The sequence below is a fragment of the Hypanus sabinus genome, chromosome 16 (assembly GCF_030144855.1).
Source record: "Hypanus sabinus isolate sHypSab1 chromosome 16, sHypSab1.hap1, whole genome shotgun sequence".
Taxonomy (NCBI): Eukaryota; Metazoa; Chordata; class Chondrichthyes; order Myliobatiformes; family Dasyatidae; genus Hypanus; species Hypanus sabinus.
In genome coordinates this window covers 57,460,379-57,480,002 of record NC_082721.1, presented here as the reverse complement: position 1 = coordinate 57,480,002, position 19,624 = coordinate 57,460,379, and the positions used below count along the sequence as shown (strand labels likewise).

The 19,624-nt window shown below is 43.7% G+C and overlaps 1 protein-coding gene across 2 annotated transcripts in view; it reads right to left on the bottom strand.

Moving 5' to 3' along the window:
• Nucleotides 1-19,624, bottom strand: part of LOC132406338 (tetratricopeptide repeat protein 39A-like) — a 105,818-nt gene that overhangs the window by 7,086 nt on the left and 79,108 nt on the right. For both annotated transcript variants that reach the window (XM_059991868.1, XM_059991870.1), the window contains 5 exons: nucleotides 16,102-16,193; nucleotides 12,737-12,857; nucleotides 10,578-10,689; nucleotides 7,251-7,365; nucleotides 7,055-7,171 (listed from right to left, as the gene is read on the bottom strand). In XM_059991868.1, coding sequence (XP_059847851.1) covers nucleotides 7,055-7,171; nucleotides 7,251-7,365; nucleotides 10,578-10,689; nucleotides 12,737-12,857; nucleotides 16,102-16,193 — 557 coding nt within the window. The remainder of the gene's footprint in view (nucleotides 1-7,054; nucleotides 7,172-7,250; nucleotides 7,366-10,577; nucleotides 10,690-12,736; nucleotides 12,858-16,101; nucleotides 16,194-19,624) is intronic.

Genomic DNA, 19,624 nt, shown 5'->3' with positions numbered 1-19,624 from the left:
GTGTGCAATGTGCAATCATAGTAATTTATAATAAATAGAACAGTCAATGCAATATAGAAATACACAAGTTAATCAGTCCGATGGCCTGGTGGAAGAAGCTGTCCCAGAGACCTATTGGTCCTGGCTCTTATGCCGTGTTACCATTTCCTGGATGGTAGCAGCTGGAATGTATTTGGGGTCCCCAATGCCCTTTAAGGCCTTTTTTTTATATAAACACACGCCTGTCTTTGTAAATATCCTGAATTATGGGAAGTTCACAACTACAGATGCACCGGGCTTGTCAGCACCACACTCTGCAGAGTCCTGCGTTTAAGGGAGGTACAGCTCCCATACCAGGCAGTGATGCAGCCAGTCAGGATGCTCTCAATTGTGGCCCTGTAGGAAATTCTTAGGATTTGGAGGCCCACACCAAACTTCAACTGTCTGAGGTAAAAGAGGCACTGTTGTGCCTTTTTCATCACACAGCTGGTGTGTACAGGCCACATGAGGTCCTCGGTGATGTGGATGCTGAGGAACTTGAAGCTGTTTACCTTCTTAACCCCAGATCCATTGATGTCAATAGGGGCTAGCCTGTCTCCATTCCTCCAGGAATCCACAACCAGATCCTTTGCTTTTACGACATTGAGGGAGAAGTCGTTTTCTTGACACCATTGTGTCAGAGAGGTGACTTCTTCTCTGTAGGCCACCTCGTTATTGTTTGAGATAAGGCCAATCAATGTAGCATCATCGGCAAAATTAATTAGCAAATTAGAGCTGTGGGTGGCGACACAGTCATGGGTATACAGGGAGTAAAGTAGGGGACTTAATACACAGCCCTGAGGGGCTCCTGTGTTGAGAGTCAGAGGGGTGGAGGTGAGGGAGCCCACTCTTACCACCTGCCGGGCGATCTGACAGTAAGTCCAGGATCTAGCTGCACAAGGCAGGGTCAAGACCGAGGTCTCTGAGCTTCTTATTGAGCCTGGATGGAATTATGGTGTTGAATGCTGAACTGCAGTTCAAGGATAGCATTCTCACATCAGCATCCTTCTTCTTCAGATGTGTAAGGACAGCGTATAGAGCTGTGGCTATTGCATCATCTGTCGATCGGTTGTGTCAGTAGGTGGATTGTAGGGGTCCAGTTTGGGTGGTAGCAAACTGCAGATGTAATCCTTGACCAGCCTCTCAAAGCATTTGCTTACTATTGAGGTGAGTGTGACAGGACGTCAGTCATTCAGGCACATTACCTTGGTCTTTTTTGGTACAGGGACAATGGTGGATAATTTGAAGCAGGAGGGCACTCTACACTGGGAGAGGGAGAGATTAAAGATGTCAGTAAACGCACTCGCCCTAGGATGCCATTGGTCCCACAGTCTTGCGACTGTCCACCCGTTGGAAACATCTGCGTATCTCAGCCTCAGAAATGACCAGGTTGCAGGCTGTAGCGAATTTATAGGCATCACTGACGAAGGGTCTCGGCCCGAAACATCGACAGCGCTTCTCCCTATAGATGCTGCCTAGCCTGCTGTGTTCCACCAGCATTTTGTGTGTGTTGTTGCAGGTTGTAGCGGTGGCTTTCCTCGGAGGCTCAGAGTTAGCGACGTCGAATTGAGCATAAAAGCGATTGAGCTCATCTGGAGGAACGCCACAATGTTAGCGGCACCACAACATTTGGCTTTGAAGTCTGCGATGGTGTACAACCCTCACCACAAGTCACGTGTGCTATTCGTTATGAATCTGGACTCAATCTTGTCCCTCTAATGTTGTTTCGCAGCCTTGACAGCTTTGTGCAGATCGCAGCTGCTTTTCATGATCTCCTACTGATTGTCAGCCATGTAAGCTCTATGTCATGCGGTAAGCGCTGCTCGCACAGAAATATTGATCCAGGGTTTCTGGCTCGGGAAGACCTTGACTAACTTCGGAGGGACAACATCTTTGATGCACGTCTGGATGAAGCATGTAACTCCATCCATGAACTCAGAGACATCCTCATCATGGAAGTTTATGTTTTAACAGCCCTACAGCTCTTTCCAGAAGGGAACTTTTGGAAAAGGGAGTTTGTTGGGCGAATAGTGTCTGCAATGACTTTTCCTGCCTGTTTCTTTGTCCAGGAAAGAAGGTAGACTACAGCCAATGACCTTTTCTGCTGATCTGACAGTTCCTATGGTTTTCATATACTGTGAGAGGAAACTGCACCAAACCAGACAGTAATGGCTGATGTGAGGATGCACATGGTGTTTGAGCTTAAAACAGCACTGGTCTTGCTGATTAGTGCAGAAGGCTCAAGGCTTAATGACTTCTGGCTTCTTATGTTCTTACAAGTTCTTGGCATAGCAATCAGTCACCTCAACTGCCCTGACACACTGTCATCGGCCAAATCAAAGGCAGCAAATCAGCATATAGGGGCAAGATTAAGAATCTGGCTGAGCAGTACCACAGCAACAACCAGTCATTCAATGTTGGTAAGTCCAAAGAGATGATTATTCACTTCAAGAGCAGGACACTGGAGGTTCAATCGCCAGCCCTCATCAGGAGATCAGAGCTGGAGTGAGTCAGCAACTTTAAATGCCCTGGTGTTATTATTTCAGAGGACTTGTCCTGGGTCCAGCACTCAAGTGACATTATGAAGAAAGCACTTTCTAAGAAGCTTACACAATTTTGGCATGTCTTTGAAAACTTCGACAGACTTCTATAGATGTGTGATGGGGAGCCTATTGACTGGTTGCATCATGGTCTGGTATGGAAACACCAGTGCCCTTGAATGGAAAATCCTACAAAAAGCATATATGGCCCAGTTTATCATGGGCAAAGCCCTCCCACCATAGAGCACATCTACACAGAGTACTGTTGCAGGAAAGCAGCACCCATCATCAAGGACCCCCACCATACTCTCTTCTTGTTACTGCAATAAGATAGGAGGTACAGCAGCCTCAGCACCCACACCATCTGTTTCAGGAACAGTTATTACCCCTCAACCATGAGGTGTTTGAACCAGAGGGAATAATTATTCTCATCTACTGGTACGGTCCCACAACCAATGATCTCACATCTAGGACTCTTCATCTTATTATTTCATGCTTTTCTTATTTATTTATATTTGCATTTCAAGTTTGTGGTCTTCTATCCTCTTGCTCTTTCTTTGATCCAGTTTACAGTTACTATATAGATTTGCCCGCAGGGAAAAAGAATCTCAAGCTTGTATGGCATGACATGTATGTACTCTGATAATAAATTTAATTTTATATTTTTTATTTTAATTTAATTTAATTAACTTAATAATACATCACTGCTCTGTTCCCATAGCCTATGGGCTCACTTTCAAGCACTCTTCATCTCATGTTCTCAATATTTATTACTTATTTATTTTATTATTTCTCTTTTCCCCTTCCTTTCTGCATTTGCATAGTTTGTTTTTTTGGCGCATTGGGCATTTGTACGTCCTTCTGGGTGTGGTCTTGCGTTGATTAGACGTGTTTCTTGTATTTACAATGAAAGCCCGCAGGAAAACGAATCTCAGCGTTGTATATGGTGACACAAATGTACTTTAATAATAAATTTACTTTGAAATTTGAACTGAAATGCAGCGACAGGACCGGGCATGCAAGAGTTACAACAGCACAGGGTTCTGAAACATGAGTAAACAGCGCCACCTTGTGCACTACTCACTATTGTCCCAACTTCAGGGCTTCAGTAACCAAACCTCTTTCCAGCTTAATGGCATCTTCCCTGCAGCAAGGTTTCCTAAACTGTGCTCAATATTCCAGTGCAGCCTCACCAGTGTTTTGTATGACTGAGATATAACATCCCTGCTTCTACTGTTGAAGGCCAGCATGCCTTCAGCATCTCCTTCACTATTTGAATACTTTTGCTTTGAATATTTAGGTTTTGAATACAGTTAACCTCCTTATCCACAAGGACCCCTCTGGAACCTCTCGCGAATGCTCAAGTCCATTACTCAACCTGTCTTAATGCAGTGATCCTTAGGACCTAGCGGAACCCGAGACCTTATTTAACATGCGTCAGTGCCGTGGACATTAGGACCCAGCACCAGAGCTCTGAATCCACAGTGTTTCTGTTCAAGAAAATAATCACGATCACGATTGAAAATAAAGTGGAAATAATAAAGCAATCAGAAAGAGGTGAAACACCATCGGTCATTGGAAAAGCATTAGGCTACGTTGGTCAACTATCCGAACAATTTTAAAGGATAAAGTGAGAAAGGCTCTGCCCCAGTGAAAGCTACAATTATTACTAAGCAACACAGTGGTTTAATTATTGGGTTTTGGGTTTTTGATCCTCCACATCAACCCGGCACGGTGGAGAGCGCACTCGGGAGCGGTCTGTCACTGACTCAAACTGCGGCGCTGAAATATACGTTAAGTGTTTTATATTCATAGAAAGGTAAAATATATACTATATACTAAGACAAACGTTTGACTAACTGACACTAAATAATACCGGATGTACCTGTTCCGACTTACTTAGTATGAGAACTTTCAATTTTTTTCGATCCTGATCCACGATAACCCACGCACATCCTCCCGTATACTTTAAATCATCTCTAGATTACTTATAATACCTAATACAATGTAAATGCTATGTAAAATAGCTGTTATACTGTATTGTTTATGGAATAATGACAAGAAAAAATGTCTGTACATGCTCGAACAATGAGTGCTGGAACAGCACTTCTGGGTTTTCGTGATTCGTGGTTGTTTGAATTCGTGTATGTGGATCTCACGGATAAGGAGGGCTGACTGTACTATTTTTTCAAAGACGTAGAGATCCTGGATAAGTAAGGGGTGGGAGATGTGAGAGGTTAGATGAGAATATGAAGTTGGAGCCATAATCAGATCACCATGACCTTACTAAATGACTAAGCAACTCAAGAGTCTCATTACTACCATCAGAGAGCAGGTACACAGTTAACTGAAGACACACACTCAACACTTCAGGAACAGTTTCTTCCCCTCCAATATCAGATTTCTGAACGAACCATGAACACTACCTCACTATTCCTCTTTCACAATATTCATTTATTTTATTGCAATTTATAGTAATTATATGCCTTGCACTGCACTGCTGCCACAAAACAACAAATTTCACAACATATGTCAGTGATAATAAACCTGATACTGGTTCTCATTCTGACCCAGTCCTGCCCCAAACCCTTCTCGGTCTTCCCCTTTTCAACTTGCACCACAGAGTCACGTCCATCGTGCAGTTCAGTCTGTGAATTAGAAGCCACACTAGGCACGTGGTTGGTACAGTGGCAGAGCGATGGACTACCCACACTTTACTCCAAAGGCCAGGTTCTTAGGTTTAGTATTACTGTCATATGTCATGAAATTTGTGGCAGCAGTACAAAAAAAAACCTATATTACAACAAGAAATATACATATAATTTATATATACTTTATAAAATTAATTAGTGTAAAGAGAGAGCAGAAATAATGAGGTAATGTTCATAGTATAATTGTTCAAAAATCTGCTGGCAAAACAGAAGAAGCTAAAGCATAGAGTGTGTATACTCAGGTTCCTGTACGTCCTCCCTGATGGTAGCAATGAGAAGAGGGCATGTCCTAGGTGATGGGAGTCCTTAAAGATGGATGCCACCTTTTTGAGGCGTCACCTTTGGAAGATGTCCCCAATGCTGGGGTGGGTTGTGCACATGATGGAGCTGGCAGAGTTTGCAACTTTCTACAGTTTTTTCCTATACTGTGCAGTGTCCCTCCATGCCAAACAGTGATGAAACCTGTTAGAATGCTCTCCATGGTACATTTGTAGGAATTTGCTAGTCTTTTGTGACATATCAAATCTCCTCAAACTCCTAACAAAAGGCTGCTGTCATGCCTTCTTTGTAATTGCATCAATATGCTGAGGGCAGGATGGATCCTCATTGATGTTGGCATCCAGGAACTTGAAACTGCTCACCATTTCTACTGCTGATCCCTTAATGAGAACTGGTGTACATCTCTTTATATAGATCTTTGGATGACAAGAAAAGGGTTTATTGAACAGGCAGAGAGCTGCGGTTGTGACCAAATCAATGCTGCTACAATCCTATTGATCATAGAGTAGATCTGGAGGAGATGGAAATCCCTCCTAACCTTTTTGTTGTTCCAGAGGAACTTAAAAGTCTACAATGTAGCATCAGCAATTGTCACTGTGAAACTAACTGGATGGCTACTGAGACCATCTGATTCACAGATACCCTACACTGGAGGAAGTCTGCCCTGTACCTCCTGACCAACCAGTACGGTCAACCTTCAGGTGCCCAGCAATGCTGGCCATTGTTCTAGGTTAGATCACACTTGGAATATTGTGTTCAGTCTGGTCATCTCATTACAGGAAGGACGTGGAAGCTTTAGAGGGGTGCAGAGGAGATTGACCAGGATGCTACCTGGATTAGAGAGCATGTCTCATGAGGATAGGTTGAGCAAGCTAGGGCTTTTCTCTTTGGAGCAAAGAAGAATAAGAAGACTTGATAGATGATAAGAGGCACAGACTGAGTGAACAACCAGTGCAAAAATGGTGAATACAAGAGGCATAACTTTAAGGTGGTCAGAAAAAAGTGTTGAGGAGATATCAGACAAAATGCTGGAGGAACTCAGCAGGCCAGGCAGCATCTATAGCCAAAAGTACAGTTGACATTTCAGGCCGAGACCCTTCTGTCCTGCCAAAAGGTTTTAGCCCAAAACGTCGAATGTAGTTTTTTCATAGATGCTGCCTGGCCTGCTGAGTTCCTCCAGCATTTTGTGTGTGTTGCTTGGATTTCCAGCATCTGCAGATTTTCTCTTGTTTGAGAGGGGATGTCAGAGGTGGGTTTCTGGTTTTTGTTTTTTTTTTTACGCAGAGAATGGTCGGTGACTGGACTGGTGGAGGTAGAGGCAGATATGTTAGGAGCATTTAAGAGGCTCTTAGATAGGCACATGGATGAAAGAAGAACAGAAGGCTGTGTCAGAGGAAAGAATTGGGTTGATCATGGAGTAGGTTAAAAGGTCAGCAGAATATTATTGGCCGACTGGCCTGTACTGTTCTGTTTCAGTTGATCTGCCAAAGAAAGTGAAGTACTCACTTTGCACGTCTCAACCATTTGATGGCTTCGTCTTTTCGATCCTGTTGAATGAAAAGCAGACTCAGCTCCAGCAGGGCGTTTGGACTCAAGTAGTGATCATATTTAATCTTCTTCGCACTGTGTACAGAGAGTGGGAGATGAGTTACACACTGACCGCTGCCTCCCTCCCTCCCTCACCACACCCACTCATACTTACTGTTCATAAATATAGACAAAGCATTGCTCCGCCTCCAGGGTCCTGCCCAGGTGCCTCAAGCACAACCCTTTCAGCAGCTTCACCACACACTTGTCATCAGCCAGGTACTCATTAGCTGGGAAGAGGAAGGAGAGTGTCCATTAAAATAAAATTTTAATTAATTTTAATTTTAGAGGGAACTTCTTCACTCAGAGGGTGGTGAGAGTGTGGAATGAGCAGCCCAGTGGAATTGGTAGATGCCGGTTTGATTTAAATATTTAAGAGAAATTTGGATAAGTACATGGATGGGAGGGGTATGGAGGGTTAAGGTTAGGATGAAGGTCGATGGGACTCGTTCAGCATGGACTCGGTGCCCTATGACCACCGGGGGGTCCCAACCTGGGGTCCGTGGACACGTTGCTTAATGATATTGGTCCACGGCATGAGGTTGGGAACCCCCGTGCCTAGACTAATAAAGCATTGATGCTGGAAATATACAGTGAAATCATTTTGAAATGAAAGTGCTGGAAACACTCAGGAAGTCAGGCTGCATCTGCGGGAAGGAAAACGGATGAAGACAGGGAATGCCTGTTTAAGCGTCAGAGCAAATGGGACACAACTCCAAAACAATTGGATGCCTTCAATTGTTGTTCTGTACCAGCCCAGGGGAAGGGTGACACTCTCTCTGGGGCCCCCTGACCACACAGAGGGCTGGGGTACCAGGTTATTGTCACTAGAGTACAGATAGTAATCTCAGCCTTGGATCCACTGGAGAGAGCACAGCTTACCTGCTATACTATAATTACTACAAAAAATACCAAATTACATGTATATAGACGATTGCATATACATTATAAGCAAGCATGGGAAAGTTAAGGTACAAGAAAGAAAAGAACAATTTTATACTCTAATCAAACAAGAGGAGTGGTTGGTTACGGAAGGGCAGACCAGGGGCTGCAAAGGAAACAATCCCTTCAGAATGACGAAAGGAAAGGGGGAGAGAGGGTGCATTGTAAAGGATTCATCCTTGTGCTTGTCGAATGTCTTCACCATTGTATGCCTTTGACATATATGAACTGGCAGAAGGAGCTTTGATTAGGGCCATGGGGTGCAAGGCAGTGATGACAATGCAAGACTATGGGAATACAACTGCGGGAGCATGTAAGTTAGGTGTACTCAGGGGTGGGGCACGTGAAAAGTACAGACAAATAACGAATGGTTCTGGTTGGGTGTTTGGAGCAGGTGCTACTGTTTTGGTCCAATTACTGCAGCATTTCATATTAGTGGAAAAGGTCACAGTAGAGCAGTCATTGGGTCACAGTCATAGAGAGATACAGAACAGATACAGGCCTTTTGGGCCACTTAGTTCATACTAACCCCATTTAAACTGCCTACTCCCATCAACCTGCACTGGGACCATAGCTCTCCATATCCCTAGCATCCATGTACCTATCCAAACTTCTGTTAAATGTTGAAATCGAGCTCACAGCCACCACGTGCCGGCAGTTCATTCCACACTCTCATGACCCTCTGAATGAAAAAGTTTCCCCTCATGTTCCCCATAAAGTTCTCACCTTTCACCCTTAAGCCATGACCTCTGGTTGTAGTTCCACCCAACCCCAGTGGAAAAAGGCTGCTTGCATTTACCCATCTATACCCCTCATAATTTTGTATACCTCTATCAAATCTCCTCTCAGTCTTCTACGTTCTAAAGAATACACTCCTAACCTATTCAATCTTTCTTTACAACACAGGTCCTCCAGACCCAGCAACATCCTTGCAAATATTCTCTATTCTCCTTCAACCTTGCTTTACATCTTTTCTGTAGGTAGGTGACCAAAACTGCACACAATATCCAAATTAGGCCTCACCAATGTCTTGTGCAACTTCAGCATAACATCCCATCTCCTATACTCACTACATTGATTTATGAAGGCCAATGTGCCAAAAGCTTTCTTTACAACCCTATTACCTGTGATGCCACTTTCAATGAATTATGGTCCTGAATTCCACACTCCTCAGGGCTCTACCGTTCATTGTGAAAGACCTACCCTGGTTGGTCCAACCAAAGTGCAAAACTCCACACTCATCTGCATTAAATTCCATCTGCCATTTGTCAGCCTATTTCTCCAACTGATGTGGATCCCTCTGCAAGCCATGATAGCCTTCCTTACTGTCCACTACACCCCCAATCTTGGTGTCATCCACAAATTGGCTAACCCAGTTAACCAAATTATCATCCAGATTATTAATACAGATGACAAACAAAGGACACAGCACCGATACCTGCAGCACTCCACTAGTCACAGGCCTCCAGTCAGAGAGACAATCCTCTACTACCACAAAGCCAATGTCTAATCCAATTTATTACCTCATCATGAATGTGGAGTGACTGAACCTTCTTGATCAGCCTCCCATGCGGGACCTTGTCAAAAGCCTTGCTAAAGTCCATGCAGACACATCCACTGCCTTGCCTTCATCCACTTTCCTGGTAACTTCCTCACAAAACTCTATACGATTGGTCAGACATGACCTACCATACACAAAGCCATGCTGACTGTCCTTAATTAGTCCATGTCCATCCAAATACTTATATATCCAATCACTTAGAATACCTTCCAATAACTTTCCCACAACTGATGTCAGACTGATTATCTACTTAGAACTGCAAAACTTTGTTTATTAGGACAGAACAAAGTAGATAATCAGTCTGTGTCTTTCAGCCGATCTGGGCTGATTCCGAGAACTTTTTTGTGTAAGAGAACAGAGGTGGAGGAGACAAATGAAACACGATTAAAGTTTCTGCCAACCACAGAGGATGTTCCTCGTACCCTTCTCCATCCCTCTGCATAACCTGTTTTCTCACTTTTCCAATTCTGGTAGAAGGACTTCAACCTGAAACACTGACAAGAGATTCTGCAGATGCTGGAAATCCAGAGCAACACACTCAAAATGCTGGAGGAACTTAAGAAGTCAGGCAGCATCAATGGAGGGGAATAAACAGTCAATGTTTCAGGCCGAGACCCTTCATCAGGACTCTGTTCAGCCTTCCAGCTGCTTGACCTCCCGAGTATTTGTTAGTGTAGCTCCATGCTCCAGTCTGCCTCGAACTGCGACTCTCAGATGAAAGATCAAAAGACCACAGCAGCGCCTCATAAACACAGAATTCTGCTGGCATTGAGCCCACATCCCCACCCCTCACACCAGCACCACTATCTAAACAGGCTTGTTGTTACTGATGGACGTGGTTGAGGGCAATGTTGTCCATTGAATGTCAACTGTGTGTGACGTTCCCAAAGCATGGAGGACTGCAAAATTAAGAGAGTTTGGAATCCAGTCCATACGTACATGCTGCCTGTTCCAGCCCTGCCTCTGCTTCACAGATCGTCTCCAACATTTCCTCTGTCAGCTTCCACTGTTTGCCGATCACCGTAAAACCATTCCACATGTACATCATCTCCTGAATTAGGGATGAGGAGGTGGAAAGGGGGAGGATGAGGGTAGGGAATAAGGTGGAAATGGAAAGAGAGGGAAGAGATCCAAGGGATTCAATGAGTCCATTTATCTGAGGACTATTGTCCACTTTCAGCTAGACAAGGAATTAATACTTAGATGCAGTCATTAATTCAATGGCATGGAAGGAGTTAATTGTGTCAAACATATGCATCGGATAAACAGAAAACACTCAGCAGGTCAAGCAGCATCTATGGAGAGAAAAGTAAAACCATCATTTTGACTATATGGATGTGGCCAGCAAGTGAAAATGTAAGTGGGTTCCATCTGCTAAATAAATACTTCATAGAATCTGCCAAGGGAACAAAATTAGCTTTATAAAGATCCTTTGTATTTCTTAGTGATTATAACGCCTAGATATCTAAAGGAATCCATAACTTTGAAAGGAGTGTTATCATATATAGAAACAGATCTATTTAAAAGAAACCGTTCACTTCTATTAAAATTAATTTTATATCCTGAAAAATCTCCAAATTCATTGAATAATTTTAGCAAGGCAGGAATAGATTCCTCAGGATTAGATATGTAAACCAATAAATTGTCAGCATAAAGAGAAATCTTATGAATAGTATCATTCACAAGAATCCCATGAATATCTTTAGCTTCACGAAGGGCAATAGCAAGGGGTTCTAATACTAAATTAAATAGCAAAGGACTTAATGGACAACCCTGTCTAAGAAAAGTATATTTTACATTTCACCTCTAAAACTTTGCATCTTCAATACAGAGCAGAGTCAATGGCAGAAACCTTAGCAGCGTGGAGGATATTGAGTCCATAGGTCACTCAAAATTGAGCACGCTGGTTATGAATGCATTTGGTGTGCTGCCCTTCATTAGGGGATTGAGCTTAAGAGCCGTGAGGTAACGTTGCAGCTCTATAAAACTCCACACTTGTAAAACTGTGTTCAATTCTGGTCACCTCATTATAGGAAGGAAGTGGAGGCTTTAGAGAGAGTGCTGAGGAGATTTTGCCTGACAGAGAGCATGTTGAGGATAGAAAGCATTGATAGGTTGTGTGGGCTAGGGTTCTTCTCTACGGAGGGAAGGAGAATGAGAGGTGACTGGACAGAGATGTACGATATGATAAACATAAATCAAGTGGATAGCCAAAGACTTTTTCCCGCAGGGCAGCAGAAGCTTATATAAAGGGATAAAAGGGAGATTGGAGGAAACGATGAGGGATACATCAGAGCCAGGTTTTTTTTTTAAAACGCAGAGAGTGGTGGGTGCTCTAAGCAGCCTCCTCCCCCCACCTGTGGGTGAGTGGTAGAAACAGGGGCTGAATTAATGGGAACATGGGGACAAGTGGAATTAGTGTAAATGAGTAGTTGATGGTCAGCATGGATTTAGTGGGCCGAAGGATCTGGCCTATATATCCCACCCCTCTCCCTCTCTATGTCTCCTGGACCAGCTCACCAACTGCTAAACTCCTCCATTTTTCTGCTCTTACAATCTACACACCCTACTGCCACCCGGCACAGAAAGCCCTGCCTGATGCCCTGTGCCCACCCCACCCGACTCCCACTGCCCAACTCACACACAGACACTTATTCTGCACTGGTTACCTGTCGGTTTTTTTATTGTTGCTGTTTCACATAATTATATTTGTGTTATTATAACAGTGCCAATAACATTATATTATCTTACATAAACATGCACTTTATTTCAACTTGTTAATCATCAGGCCATGCTACTCAGGGACTTGTGCTAATATTGTTTTGTGACTGTTTGTGTTGGGTCATAATCATACAGAATGTGCTGTGTGACTACTTGCACGGTGTTTTATACCCTGGCTCCAGAGAAACAGTGTTTCATTTAGCTGTACACATGTGTATGGTTGAATAACAATAAACTTAAACCTTCCCCATTCTGTTCTTTCCTGGTGGAATACTGCACTCCTGGTCAGGACACGTCACCACGGGGAGGGTGACCCGACATGCACACAGACCTACTCATTGTACTGCGAAGCCTTTGGGATCTCATGTTGAACTCACCAGAGCTGGTACCGGCAACCTCACAGGATGGTTAGACTTGTATCTCCGAGCCTTCCTTATCGCAAACTTCTCGGTAGGGGGGGACTTCCCAGCGATCTTCTGCTTCAGAAGGGGAACCTGCCTGTGATTGGGGGCGGAAAGAGGAGCAGGTTGTTGGGTTTCCAAGCAACACGAACTGTTAACTGAGACCCAATTAATAACCAGTTCTGTGAACACAAAGCCCTCAACTGGGAAGTCCATCAACTATGTGAGGTTTGGGAGGACCAACAGGGTAGGTCTAGTATGATAAGTCTTGCAGCATAGGGCATTGAGGAGTGCACCAGAACAGAAGGATTTGGGAATACAAGATCCATAATTCCTCAAAAGTGATGTCACAGGAATCAAAAGATCTTTTGGCACATTAGCCTTCATAAATCAGAGTACTGAGTACAGGAGTTGGTATCTTCATTGAAGTTGTATCAGATGTTTGTTAGGCCTGTTGGCCAGAAAGAATGACAGTCTACAAATCAGTGAATTCAAATGAATCAAGGACAGTGGAAGCAGACAAACTAATTGTCTTTGTTCATGCCGCATGCTTGGGGATGGAGGCTGCCATTTTGTGAAGACTCTCTATTCTCCATTTTGAGAGCTTGACATGCTGGGCTTAGTCAATATTTTAAAGAAGAGACAATGATACTTCAGGTAATCTGCTGGACTGGAGATTATTTCCAAATAAGAAGATATTTGTGAGATGTTCTTTGGTTGGCTATAACATGCAGATTTGTAAATGCTGGGGTTGGTGCCTGCCTGGAGAGATTTTGAGCTTGTTGCTGATTGAGAACAAAAAGCCATAAATTAGCAACTGTCACTTGATGGGAAGAGGGTAACAAATGGATTCTGGCTTGGAGCAGAGCCAAATAACAAGATGTTAAAGGACAGACACAAGAGCTGTGACGAATGACACTGGAATGCTATATTTGAAATGATAAGGAATAGATATGAGTGGATGCTTCATTTGTGCTGACAGCAGTAACTTTGAAGAATAACCATCACAGATACAAGCGTGAACAACCCTGTGTGAAACACGTGGTAAGTGAATCAGGATTACGAGGAATACCTGATCAGTGCAGATTCCTTTGCCCGGGTAATACCTTTGCTACTCTTTGAATATTCAGGAGAGTCAAGGATACTTCATGGGTGTGCAGACAAGGTATTTAGTATACAAATTCACATACTTGTTAGTTTAAACAATGAAGGTACTTGTCGGTAAATACAGATCCCTCTGTGCCTCACTAATCATTGTTATAAAAGGTAATTCTTACAACAGGCCTAATTTGAAGTTTCTGTGAAGTTCCAATCACCTACCTACAGGAAATTTTCAAAAAGATTGAGAGTACAGAGAAAATTTACAAGGATGTTGCCTAGGACTTGAGGATATAGGGAAAGGTTGGCTAGGTTTGGACTTTATTTCCTGGAGTGTAGGAGAAATAGGGGAGATTTGACAGAGGTATACAAAATTATGAGAAGTATGGACAGAGTAGACGCAAGCAGACATTTTTTTACTGAGATTGGGTGAGACTAGAGCTAGGGATCATAGGTTACAGGTGAAGTGTGAAATGTTGAAGGGGAACTGGAGGAGGAACTTCTTCACTCAGAGGGTGGTGCAAGTGTGGAATGGGCTGCCAGTGGAAGTGGTGGATATGGGTTTGATTGTAACATATAAAGAGAAGTACTTGAATGGTAGGGATATGGAGGATTATGGTCAATCAGGGGACAGTCCAGATGGGCTTCAGGGCAGGTTTCTGTGTGTTGTAGTGCTCTCTGACTCTAAACTGCCTTTCTTAGGGTTCCATTACCTTCTGGTGGCCGCTTGTTACAACACAGAGCTGCAGGCTCTCCCCTCAGCACGAGTCGGGGAGTGGGGGGGGTGGGGAGAGGGATGCAAAGCTGACCATGAACCCTGCCCGTCATTCCCACAGCCAGTCTTCGGCCTGGAGTTCAACTGGTGGAACCTCTGCCTCACAGTACCAGTTACCTGGGCTTAATCCATCGCTGACTGCATGGAGTCCCTGGATGCTCTGGCCTCATCCCACATCCCAAATACGTACAGGCCAATAGGTTAATTTCCTGCCGTGAACTGCCCCTGGTGCACAGGTGAGGGGTAGAATCTAGGGGGGAATTGATGTGAATGAGATACAGCAGATAACTAGGCCCTTTGGCCCACCAAGTCCATGTGGACCATCAACCATCCATTTGCACAAATCCCTTCTCCCCTTTTATCCCCCACACATTCTCCCCTGCCATACACCAGAGGAAGCTTACACAGCTGCCAATGCATTGGAGAAAACAAGAGGAGTCCCTACAGTGTAAGTGGATGGTTAATGGTTAGCACAGACTCAATGGGCTGAAGGGCCTGAGAACTCTGACTCATTTCACCCGTGTTTCACTCCGACATTGACTCAGTGCATGACTACACTCAACAGGCTGGCCTCCGGGCACAACAAACAAAGCCTAAGGATTATCCTTTGAAGGAAATTACATTACTTTGTACACTTAAACTTTTGAACAGGAGAGGCCACGAGCTCAAATGAATTTCATACAAACAGGAACCAAATGTCAATGATTTAGACAATGGAACTGATGGCTTTGTGGCTTAGTTTGTGGATGATACAAAGATAGGCGGTGGGCCAGCTGGACATCGAGGATGCAGGGAGTCTGTAGAAGGACTTACACAGATTAGAATGGGCAAAGAAGTGGCAGATAGAGTACAGTGAAGAGAAATGTACGGTCAAGCACTTTGGTAGAAGGAATAAAGGCATAGACTATTTTCTAAATGAAGAGAAAATTCAGAAATTAGCAGTGTAAAGGGACTTGGGAATCCTCGTACTGGTTCAATCACTGACAAGGAAGGTAAATGGAATGTTAGCATTCATTTCAAGAGGATCAGAATATTAAAGCAAGGATGTAACGTTAAGGCTAAATAAGGCATTGGTCAGACCAGGGGTTGAGATGGACAAAAATATCAACCATGATGGAATGACAATAGGCTGAATGGCTTCTGATCTTATAGACTTTTAGTCTAAATCCTGTCGATTTTAGCATCAGAACCCATTGCAATGAAGAATAACTTCATTTTACAGCAACGTTCAAAACTTAAAGTTCTTTCAGTGAGCTGCCATAGATATACAGTGTGCATAGTTTTTCATAAATTCTACTGTATTTCTTTATTTTCCTGCAAATGCCTACAAGGAAATGAAGCTCAATATGATATTGAGAATAAATTTTACTTTGACTTTGGAAGGATGGGTACTGAAGGAAAGGACAAGGGGTCGGTGCACACTGTGCATGTGTCAGGAGGAAGTGTTCTGATAAAGAGAGCAACTTACCTGAACAGCTCTACTTCATCGTCTCCAAAGGGTTTTGCCTCATGCTCAGGTAACATACTCAGATATGCAGCTTTCATGTAGACGTACATTGCCTGGAAGATAATAGGCCAAACCAGCTTAACAGGTTGACTGCCAACTAAAGTAAATGTTAAACACAAGAGATTCTGCACATGCTGGAAATCTTGATCAACACACACAGACACACAAACACTGGCGATGCTCAGCAGGTCAGACAGCATCAATGGAGGGAAATAAGCAGTCAATGTCTTGGGCTGAGACCCTTCAACAGGACATGTTCTGACCACATGGGTTTCCTCCCACATTCCAAAGGTGTACAGGTCCGTAGCTTAATTGGTCACGTGGATGTAATTGGGCAGCACAGGCGCGATGGACTGGAAGTGCCTATTACCATGCTGTATCTCTCATTCAATAAAAATAAAATTCTGAAGAATCACTTGTGTTTATGACCTGTTCAACATGTGTTCATTTCTTCCTGTAATCGCGTGGCCATTATATATATCACTCAGCCCTACCTGGCCCCTGAGCTGGGTCAGTTAGAAGTCAGGTTTGCTAAGGAAGGACGCAGAATCCCTGGCAGATAAGAAAAAAGCAAATGCTAAAAGATTCAATGAGTATGTAAGAGAAGGGTAGGCATGAGTGACCGGTCCCTGTGTGGAACTATAGGATGCAGCCATCTTAAATGAATCCATGTCTATATTGACCATGAGCTGATGAGATCAGGGGAGGGAACATGATATCATCAGGGACAGTTCTGTCATGGGCATGAGCCTCACCAACATCGAGGATATATTCAAAATACAATGTCTCAAGCAGTTGGAGGACATGCCCTCTTCTCATTACTACCATCAGGGAGCCTGAAGACCAGCACTCAATGTTTTCCGAACAGCTTCTACCTCTCCACCATCAGACAATGAACACTTTCTCACTATTTTTGCTCTCTTTTTGCATTACCCATTTCATTTAATCAACATTTGCCAGTGATTTTAAACCTGATTTTGATTCTTCACAGCCGGTCTAGGTGTATGTTCGGGCAGTGGTCCCCAACCACCGGTCAGTGGTTGGGGACCACTGTGTCAGGGGAACAAACAGAAGTTTGCTGGAGATCCTATATCTTCCTTAGCCAGAGACAAGGTGCACGAAACCGATAGGATGGCTGATTCTGTGCCTTTATTTATGAAGGGCTGGAAGGACCAATGAACAACTAAACGGTGAAACTAACATCAGTGTTGGGAAAGTTCTTGGACAAGATTCTAAAGCAAAGGAATTATTTGTATTTGAAAAGGCGAGGGCCAGCAGGGGCGACGCGGTAGCACAATTGCTTTACAGCGCCAGCAATCACCAATCGCCAACAAGAGGAAATCTGCAGACACTGGAAATCCAGCAACACACACAAAGTGCCGGAGGAACTCAGGAGGCCAGGCAGCATCTATGGAAAAGAGTACAGTTGACGTTTCAGGTCGGAACCCTTCGGCAGGACTGGAGAAAAAAAGCTGAGGAGTAGAGGTAAAAGGTGGAGGGAGGGGAGAGAGAACCACCGAGTGATGGGTCAGTAAGGAATTTGTACGCTCACCCCATGACTGCATGGGCTGCCTCCAGGTGTTCCTGTTTCCTAAAATGTGCAGATTAAGGTTGTTAAATTGTGTGCTGTGCTGAAGCCAGTGGGCTGCCCACAGCATAATCTTCATTGATTTGATCTGACCCAAACAATGCATTTCACTGTATAAAACTGATCTTTAATCCTTAAGGGATAGTCAACATGACTTTCTGTGTTGGAGAACATGTTTCACAAATCTGAGATTTGTTTCAAAGTGTTCCCAGGAGGATTGATGTGGAGAGGGTGGTAGATGTTGACCTGTTGGATATTAGTGAGACCTTTGATAAGGTCAAGAAAGTTAGACTAGTCCAAAAGATTAGAAGGCACATGATCCAAAGGGACCCAATGAAATTCACCTGTGGATGGACACAGAGAGTACAGCAGAGGTTTGTTTTTCAAATTGGAGCACTGTCACCAGGGATTGATGCTGGGTCCCATATCTGCTTATCCCTATTCATTCCCCTCGTTCTGGACTTCCCCAACATCGGGAACAATCTTCTTGCATCTAGCCTGTCCAATCCCTTTAGAATTTTATACATTTCAATAAGATCCCCCCCTTAGTCTTCTAAATTCCACCGAGTATAAGCCTAGTCGATCTAGTCTTTCTTCATATGAAAGTCCTGCCATCCCAGGAATCAATCTGGTGAAACTTCTTTGTACTCCCTCTATGGCAAGAATGTCTTTCCTCAGATTAGGGGACCAAAACTGCACACAATACTCCAGGTGTGGTCTCACCAAGGCCTTGTACAACTGCAGTAGAACTTCCCTGCTCCTGTACTCAAATCCTTTTGCTATGAATGCCAACATACCATTTGCCTTTTTCACCACCTGCTGTACCTGCATGCCCACCTTCAATGACTGGTGTACAATGACACCCAGGTCTCGCTGCATCTCCCCTTTTCCTAATCGGCCACCATTCAGATAATAATGTTTTCTTGTTCTTGCCACCAAAGTGGATAATCTCACATTTATCCACATTAAATTGCATCTGCCATGAATTTGCCCACTCACCTAACCTATCCAAGTCACCCCGTATCCTCTTTGCATCCTCCTCACAGCTAACACCACCGCCCAGCTTCGTGTCATCTGCAAACCTGGAGATGCTACATTTAATTCCCTCCTCTAAATCATTAATATATATTGTAAACAACTGGGGTCCCAGCACTGAGCCTTGCAGTACCCCACTAGTCACTGCCTGCCATTCTGAAAAGATCTCGTTTATTCCCACACTTAGCTTCCTGTCTGCCAACCAATTCTCTATCCACATCAATACCATACCCCCAATACCATGTGCTTTAAGTTTGCACACTAATCTCCTGTGTGGGACCTTGTCAAATGCCTTTTGAAAATCTAAATATACCACATCCACTGGCTCTCCCCTATCCACTCTACTAGTTACATCCTCAAAATATTCTGTAAGATTCATCAGACATGATTTTCCTTTCACAAATCCATGCTGACTTTGTCCGATGATTTCACCTCTTTCCAAATGTGCTGTTATCACATCTTTGATAACCGACTCTAGCATTTTCCCCACCACCGATATCGACTAACCGTCTATAATTCCCCAGTTTCTCTCTCCCTCCTTTTTTAAAAAGTGGGGTTACATTAGCCACCCTCCAATCCTCAGGAACTAATCCAGAATCTAAGGAGTTTTGAAAAATTATCACTAATGCATCCACTATTTCTTGGGCTACTTCCTTAAGCACTATGGGATGCAGACCATCTGGCCCTGGGGATTTTTCTACCTTTAATCCCTTCAATTTACCTAACACCACTTCCCTACTAACATGTATTTCCCTCAGTTCTTCCATCTCACTAGACCCTCGGTCCCCTACTATTTCTGAAAGATTATTTATGTCCTCCATAGTGAAGACAGAACCAAAGTAGTTATTCAATTGGTCTGCC